The sequence below is a fragment of the Priapulus caudatus genome, unplaced genomic scaffold (genome assembly GCF_000485595.1).
Source record: "Priapulus caudatus unplaced genomic scaffold, Priapulus_caudatus-5.0.1 Scaffold41, whole genome shotgun sequence".
Classification (NCBI taxonomy): Eukaryota; Metazoa; Priapulida; class Priapulimorpha; order Priapulimorphida; family Priapulidae; genus Priapulus; species Priapulus caudatus.
This window is the reverse complement of record NW_014577102.1, coordinates 276179-284906: the sequence shown is the minus strand read 5'-3', so window position 1 is coordinate 284906 and position 8728 is coordinate 276179. Positions and strand designations below refer to the sequence as shown.

General features: G+C 45.2%; 1 protein-coding gene across 1 annotated transcript; it reads right to left on the bottom strand.

Moving 5' to 3' along the window:
* Positions 1–250: 250 nt before the first annotated feature.
* Positions 251–8040, bottom strand: LOC106820365 (myosin light chain 3, skeletal muscle isoform-like). Its single transcript, XM_014824893.1, has 7 exons — positions 7931–8040; positions 7520–7547; positions 3404–3544; positions 2697–2797; positions 2104–2170; positions 1510–1587; positions 251–979 (listed from the first exon to the last, which is right to left on the bottom strand). Exons 1-7 carry the CDS (start codon positions 7931–7933, stop codon positions 921–923), a joined length of 477 nt encoding a protein of 158 aa, XP_014680379.1. The 5' UTR covers positions 7934–8040; the 3' UTR covers positions 251–920.
* Positions 8041–8728: the final 688 nt, after the last annotated feature.

Genomic DNA, 8728 nt, shown 5'->3' with positions numbered 1-8728 from the left:
GTGTGTGTGTGTCTGTCAGTGCGTGCACGCGCGCGTGTGTGTGTGTGCGCGCGCGTGTCTGTGTGTGTGTGTGTGTGTGTGCATGTGCGCGCGTTCGTGATGGTGGTTAGATTTGTGAGAGCGTGCAAGTCTAAACACTTTAAATAGATGTATTCCTTTCCCAATCGCTATTCCCGATACCAAACATGCGATTTAATATCGATCAAAAAACAAACTCGACGATCGCATAACATGATATCGATAGAAACCATTGTGTACGAAAAATGCTATTTATTGCGGTATACAGACATGGGGAATTTTCATATACAATAGTTAAATATTCCGGACCGCACGCGAGGACAGTAGCGTACAGGAAATCGTGGTCCAGTAAAATAACCTGTGCACGTTGATTTTTCTTTGCCTATATACGGATGACTATGAAAGTTGCGGACTGTCGGTCGCACGATAGGCTGGGGGCACCCTGGCCGTAGCTAACCCTCCGCGTGTGGCTAGCGGACTGTCATGATGAGTGGGACTCGCTCTGAGACCAGAGACATGGGCGTGGAAGCACATCTGACTCGTTCGTCTTGTCTCACTCGCCATCTACACTCAGCAACCTCTCGGAGGAACCGCACGCCGACCGGATCTGTGTGCACCGTTATCTAAGTTCTTGCCTCTGCCTAGCAGTCGGTAGCGTGCCACTAGCGGCCGTAACGCTGGGTGGACCAGTGCCGCACGCCCATCAGCGAGCATGGATCAACGGTTGGATAAATAAGTTCACTTTCCTCCCTCTCACATAACAGCTAAATTTTCAATTATCATAAACTCAAAATATGCACACAGATATGCGATTCTGCAGAACCCACACCCAATAAAATTAAAAATACACGAGGACGATCAGAGAGACGAGATGTTTGTGTTGGCGTGTGGTGACGTCACGTTTACCAGTCATCCTTCTTCTTTTGGCCCGGGGGTGGTGCCATGATGTGATTGATGAATGCTGCGGGAGAGAACAAGAAACGATAATAGATTAATTATTATAATAATAATAATAATAATAATAATAGAACAAATAATAGTCAATAAATATGAGAGAATAGCAAACGACACACGTTTAGTGACGGTGACGACGTCGTGGAAATCACGAACTAATATGAAAGAACTAATTTATTGGTTCGATTTTCAACCTTACTGCTTAGAAACCTTTTTTTAATTAGCTTAACGATAATACAGGTTTAAAACGGTGTCGTACAAACGGAATACAACATTAAAAGTTTTGATTGTTGTCCCGGAGTTAACCGACGTTACTATATCATTACTGTAGTGCTAATATACGTATTAAGTATAATGTTAATATGATGCTAATGTCAATATTACTATAATATTATACCATAATGCTCTCACGCGTCCGCGATGTCTTGTGGTTAAATTCACTCGAGCACATATACCGCTGTACTCAGCGCTATGACGACGTTAATCAAAAAACAACAACACGTTAAACAATATAACAATACTGATAAGCAATCTCACCGTCGATAGAAACGTTTCCATCTGAGTCTTCCAGTCCCTTCAAGATGTCCTCAGCCTCTTTGTCCGTCAGCCGCTCGCCTGCAATCACAAACGCAGCCATTAAAAATCATAAAATAAAATAAAATAATTCAGTTTACAAATTAAAGAAATTAACTAAAACAAATTAAAAGATAAAATCACCGCCCTTTACAGACATCTAGTCCAGCGATAGTGAACAAGAAAGATAATAGCGCCAGAGGAGAATATTGGCAACAAATGTACGGTATGCTATGGCCTCGCACACAGAGTGACCATGGTTTTCAGAAGAGCTATAAAATTTGTTCTAGCAGTAAAGGTAGCGTACAGCAGTAAAAACCTAGTAGCTGCTAAGTAGAACGCGAAGTTTCTAGTTCACTAATGCTATTAAGAGCACTCATAAACTGTTGACGTACCCTCGATGCTATAACCGTTGTGTAACCGGCTACTGCGATAACAACGATTGCTTCGTGGCTTTTATCGTGATACGCGAGGCGTGTAAAACACACGCCTTGTTTCTGGTTTCGTATACCGCACGACAAGTGCGTAGCTGAGCCTCACACACCGAGGTCCGCTTACCTAGTGTCTGTAGCACGTGTTGCAACTCAGCTCCCAAGATCATTTCCTTCTCCTCCTTGTCGTACACCTACACACACACACACAGAAGAAAAATGTTTGTTTGATTCTGTTCGTATACACCTATACACACAAAGAGAGAGAGAAGTAGAGGGAGAAGGAGAGAGCGAAGGAGAGAGAAGGGAGGAAAGAGAAAGCGAGAGACAACGTGTGCGAGAAAGAGAGAGGGGAAGAAAGAAAGAAAGATAGAGAGAAAGAGAGAAAGAGAGAGAGGGAACTATTTGTAACGTAGCTATATACATACACACAAACGAGCATTTGTTTAGTTCTTGTAGACAAAATATTACCAGCATTCCAATCAGGATACGCATGATTTAATTATTGTATTCATCAACTGACAATTCGAAATTTTAGAAAAAGGTTTCTAAGACTCGTTCTGCTGCAATGCATGATCTGCCAAAAATTATCATGTAAAGACACCGAGTAATAAATTTAATGTTATAGCAGAAATAATGGTAACGAGACGCGGATATGGTAATTTACGCGGAATAGGTAGTAGCCCTGAGTATCGAACGTTTTTTTTCAAAGTCGCTTACCTTCAGGCCTTCGTAGAAGTCTGCGTACGTTCCTACGTCTTTCACTTCCTTTGCTTGCGTGTACATGGGCAAGAAATCCTCGACAGCAATTCTCTTGGAGCCTGTATCAAAGCGTAAAGCAGTGTCTTTTTTATTATGCATATATACTTCCAGTATTATATATATATATATATTAATCCGATCGCACACGAAACATTTATAAATATTATGCCCATTACATTACATTCCTAGCGCCGCATCTGTTTCCATCCAGATGCACAGAGTTTCAGAGAGGCAGCTGCTTACAGCTGCTATACGCATGCACGTGTTACGCAGCATAGAAACATTAGCATAAGAAATGTTGTTGGCATCGCAACGTGTAGTAGTAACTTTATGATGTGACCCGTAATAAACCCGGTTAAAGATCCGCGTGAAACGATGCCAGGTCGCATGTGCCTCAAGGGGCAATTCCACAACTGCCCGCCCTCACAGTTAAACTTCATCCTCGACTTAAAATCTAATCAATACTAATATTATATAATTGTTATATATATAGAGCATTATGTATAATGTTAACATTTAATACATAATGTTATATATTATTACATATTTAATCTATATAGTGTGAGCATTCCTGATGACGCCTAACGAGGCAGAGGGTGGTTAACGTTATTACAATCGATAAACATGGTTACAACGGCCGACGCTAGGTGGCGCTGTACACTGACCTGCGACGGCGCCGTCGGTGACCTTCTTGACGGTCAGGTTGGTGGGGTTCAGGTTTAGGGCGCGAAGCAGGTTGCCCACGTCACCGATGTCGATCTTATCATCTCCCTTCCTGTCAAAGACGAGGAACGCCTCCTTGATCTCTGTAACCATAGCAACAACGGCATCTCATGAACACGCATTCGCTCAATATGATTGTGAAAGTACATGTATGCATTTACATGCATAATATATAGATATAGATATATATATATATATATATATATAATATACATATATAATAGCTTTGGTATAATTTAATAGTTTCTTATCGTAATGTTTATTAGGGATAATGCCTAACTGTTGCAGAATGGAGAGATTCGATTGTTTTATGCGGTGACTTGCGCTGGTGTATATTTTAACTCGATGGTTGTGTACCGTGCGAATTGTGTGTGTGCGTGTGTGTGTGTGTGTGTGTGTGGGTGTGGGTGCGTGCGTGCGTGTGTGCGTGTGTTTGCTTGGATTCACGGCCTGCCTTGCACTGCATACGCGTGCCGCACGCACGTTTAGAGTATATATTTAGGGTATATATATATACAGCCCGCGATGCCGTATTGCACGCGCCGATCCCGCAGCCGCAGATGCAGACCTGGCTATTTTCGGCAGCCTCTCTTGTGGCCCGCTGGCTGCTGTTGCTTATACAGCATGCCGCCGCATGCTTCCTCGCGGAAACCATACCGAGTCTCCATCTGCACACGCTAATCGCGAATCTGAGCATCTCTCCCCCTCACCCAACCCACTCCCCCACCCCCCGCTCGCCATCACTTGGTTCCGCACAGCGGGGTAACTGAAGTTTTTCACACATTCACGCTCAAAAACAATGGCGCTCTGCAGCGGCCGCTATTGCTATAGTCCCGTGGGTGTCCCTATTGCAGCAGCCTCCGTGATTGAGAACAACGCTGGCTGCTTAGCAACGCACCATCTTTTCGATTACAGATGCTACGGCGACTGGAAACTCGCAGAAGCTGAGTCTATATTTATACAGGCGATGACATAATATTAAAATAGAATTTCCCCCACGTCGTCGTTGTTCGATCAGCACGGATATGGAGAAGAGTGCCATCTACTATTATATGCTTAATATTTACTGCTAAATCTGCTGCGGGGTGACTAAAGGTTGTTTGTGACCGATCAGAACAGACGCACCTTTCGGTACAAATTAGTAAAATTTCTAGACGCGTGAGAAATGTTACAAGGAAGAGAAGGGAGGAAGGAAGGAAGGAAACTTCGTATGCTGAATGTTTTAGTCGACTGGCCGGTGGTCCAGTTAATCCAAAACACCTGGCAACATACATTCATCACTGTCCATCTCTAACACATAGGTCGCGTAACATTGAGGCCTATTACGGAAACCGTTCCCGAATTATTTGCGCTATATTCCCGAAAGATGTCTTCCTTCTTCCTCCCGCTCTCTTTCGCTTCATCTTGATCCCCACGCACCGGTATCTGGATTAACGTCCCTCGCTATTTCCGTTTCCGGTGCCCGTGCACGCTGATGCTAGCGGCATGACCGTGAACCACGGCGGCGCTATACGCGCGCGCACACACGCTCCGTACCCTATAAGGCAATCTCTTGGGCCCGCATCCAAGCCGCGGTATCAGCTATATTTAGCTCTCGCTCACTACCGCCGTCTTCGCGCAATCCTCGCCAGGCGGCGCTCGCGACGCGCCATGACGTCATGAGCTCTCTTTCCATATTTGTCTCGTGACCTGTGAAATCGGAGCCGGGCTGTTTTGCTCGGCGGCTCGGTAGGCGAGGATAGCGCGTGCCGTGCGGCGTATGCAAAGCATCTCGACAACCTCTAGCGCGTTGTTGTGCTACCAAAAACGTAGCGCCGTTTCAACTGTTGTACTCATTCCTTCCCCCCGTCGCGTGGGGGCGCCGCTGTAGCTGCAGAGTTATTCAATTACTATCTTATTTCACGTCCGTTTTGCACAATAAACTCGAGCAGCTTATCTGGAATTGAAACAGCCAAACCGATGACGTCATCGAAGCTGAGTGGCAGCTAATGATGGAACGCAGAAAAATTACAAAAGTAGCGGATAACTCATGCGCTTTTTTTTTACACTAAGAGCTCTACAGTAGTAAGATATATGATATCTCTAGCAATTGCTAAATTAACAATGCATCGGGCTCCATTTTGTCGTTATTTTGAATAACTGTCGATATTCGCTAACGAGCGATTGAGAGGGGTGGGGGTGGCGTAAATGAGACTTTGAAAACACGAGTTTCTTCTACTTATGTTATTCAGAAGGCAAGCTTTCGCGGCACTCAATGATCCTAAAGACTAGCTGATAGTTTGACCTCTTTCCGTGTTTTCCTTACTCCCATATCAGTATTCATATGTGTATAAGTGCGAGTCCGTCTATTTTTGTGCATGTTTCTGTGCACGTGTGCGTGCCAGTCTGTGCGTGCGTGCGTGCGTGCGTGTATGTATGGTATGTGAGGGTTACGTGCATGTTTTAACGGCTGTGGCTCTTGAGATACTGCTGCCTGTAATTCCCTGCTAGCCCTGATACAGCTACACAGCTATATCTGACAGAAGGTAAGATCGGCTTACACTTAGCAGCCGCCGATAGCAGCACTAAAATAGTCGCCATTCAGCTTCCTGGAACCCGCTAAGCACACAATGTAGGACACGAGACATAATTGTAAGTCTAGATATTCAACGAAGGAGCAAACGTCCCGCAACGGTAATGAGTTTGATTAAAGTCACTTTAATTAGTGATGGCATTCTGAGATTATCCGTAATAAAAGCGAGAATTTTATTTCTCTTTCGAATAATGGGATATCGAACGCACGTGATTACGTGGACACGCGATTGTTGTAATGTCATCTCATATATACAACAATAATACAATAGAAATATATCGTTTCAAAAGTTAAATATTTTTCCTTTACGAAGTCGATGTTCATTCGTGAATGACATTACTTGGTGTGAGTCCGCGACTCCTGCTTTGAGAAACTATACGTAACGTATCTGTTATTGTTTGCCTGCTATGATTTGCGTAACTGTTAATATTCCATCCTTGATTAGCGGGTGACTGCCACTGCTATTAGAAATAATGATATAATTTAATTCTTCCTGGAGAATGCGCTGTTAATTCAATTGCCACGCCCACACAAATCGTTAAATGTCCTCTTATTACATTAATGCATTCCTAGCAATGCAAAGAAACCTTTACATTGTGCTGCGCGACGCTCCGCCCGAATGGTAGATGACAAAAGAAAAAAAGTAGCCCGAAATCTAGCTAAGATCGAGGTATTTTTGGGGCGCAGCCTCCCTGGAAGATTAACTAAAGCCACGTTCGTTTTGTAGTGGCGCTACGTATTGCTAAGCGTTGCTATATATGGGCGGCTGGGCTGCTCACTAGCGGCCCGGATATTAATAGCAGCCGGGGAGGCTGAGGAGAGACGGAGCACCGAGATACAGTGAATCCCTGCCGCATGGCTTCACCATTAGTTACAAAGTAACTCGCTTGAAATAACCGGCCGATATACAATCTATATAGAGGCGTCAGGACACTCGGTAATAACGAATTTGTCTTCGGAGGCAGAGTGGAGATGGAAGCAGGAATCATATTTTGCGTTTAGCCCAATAAAGAGCACATCCGAATATAGGGTTCCCCCTTAAAATGAATGGTTTGAATAGTAGGAATTCTTCTTACAATTAGCTGATGCAAGTGTAATTTTGAGACTCTGAGTTTGCCTGACGTACTATAAATTTGTACTTGATCTTGTGCTCGAAGTGCACACGAAGAAAAGTGACAGAGCGCTTGGTTTAGTAAACCAGTGATAATTCTCTATCAGTCGTACATTAACGGCATCAGCTTACGCAATGCCGTCCACCAAAGTTATCCAATGGTTCAGGCTGGATATCCGCACACCATCCGTACATCACCCGTACACCATCTGTACACCACCCGTACACCATCCGTATTCCATCCGTACACCATCCGTACATCGCCCGTACATCGCCCGCACACCATTTGTTCAATATCCGTACATCGCCCGTATATTACCCGTACTTCGCCCGTATTTCAGCACAGCACACGGGGCATGCAAGTCGTACACTCACCGTTCATTTCCTCTGTTTCGATCTCAGCCTGCAAGAAGAGCAAAAACAAGAGACGAATATCAAAAACGATTCACCATCGAAAACCTCAAAAAACGAATTCATTTATCATACATTACCCATCCTTCATTCTCTTAGTTTCTCCTTCAGAAGTCACCGGATCCACATGCCGTTCTTGCTTTCATTTAAAACACGTTAACGCCCTTCTAAATTCACAGACGGTCGGCCAGTTACCAAGGTGACAGGTTAACCGGTGACTATAGAAAGGTGTCCACTGCTCGGTCATCCACGGATGGCTCAGGGTTGTCATTGGCTGTTTTCACCGTGTGCGTGTGTGTGTGTGTGTGTGTGTGTGTGTGTGTGTGTGTGTGTGTGTGTGTGTGTGTGTGTATGTGTGTGGTAGAAGAGACTCACCATGATGAGTGATGATGTGCTTCACAGGTCCTGCTTCGCTGCTGGATCTTGCCCCCACAGTGAATGCTCTAGTCGAGGCTGAGTACCATCGCTTTTTCGTACTTATACTTATATACGCTGACGGCGCCTGCGCATGCGCCTGGGCAGCCCGCCGCCCAGCGGTAAACGGCTGGGAACCGGCAAGGCGTTTCGGAACCTACCCGTTAATGGTGTCGCTATTCATATACGGAAGGAAGCTGTGTGTAGGTTCCCGCGCACCCCGTTCGTCGCCCGTGCAGCACGCCCGGTCGGCAGCGTTAGGCGTGCATACGATATTGCTCCCCGCGTCCGTAAACGTAACTGGTTCAGCGTCCTCGCCGTTGCTAGGCGACGCTTTTCCACAGCATCACCTCGTACGATCGCCGAAATTAGTGCCTCAGTAATCCTATATGGCGTATACAGTTTGCGCGGGTTCTCTGATAGGACGACGGCTTTCTCCCGTCGCCACTCGCATGGGCGTGCGCGCACGACAACCGGGGCAGGGGTAGCGTCGTTACTCAGGGGAGGGCGTTCTATGTCTCGTTTTGTACAGCGTATAGTATGTGTTTGGTACGCTAGAACGTCAGTTCGCGTTCCCTCCTATATCTCTCTCTCTCTCTCTTCTCTCTCTCTCTCTCTCTCTCTCTCTCTCTCTCTCTTTCTCTTTATCTCTCTCTCTTTCTCTTTCTCTCTCTCTCTCTCTCTCTCTCTCTTTCTCTTTCTCTCTCTTTCTCTCTCTTTCTCTCTCTTTCTCTCTCTTTCTCTCTCTTTCTCTCTCTT

Bases quoted from the DNA above. Each gene is read 5' to 3' on its own strand.
- LOC106820365 (XM_014824893.1), bottom strand. The intron at 1,588-2,103 runs GTAAGCGGACCT...TTGTGATTGCAG, and splicing joins ACACGTGCTACAGACACTAG to GCGAGCGGCTGACGGACAAA. The intron at 980-1,509 runs GTGAGATTGCTT...TCTCTCCCGCAG, and splicing joins TGGAAACGTTTCTATCGACG to CATTCATCAATCACATCATG.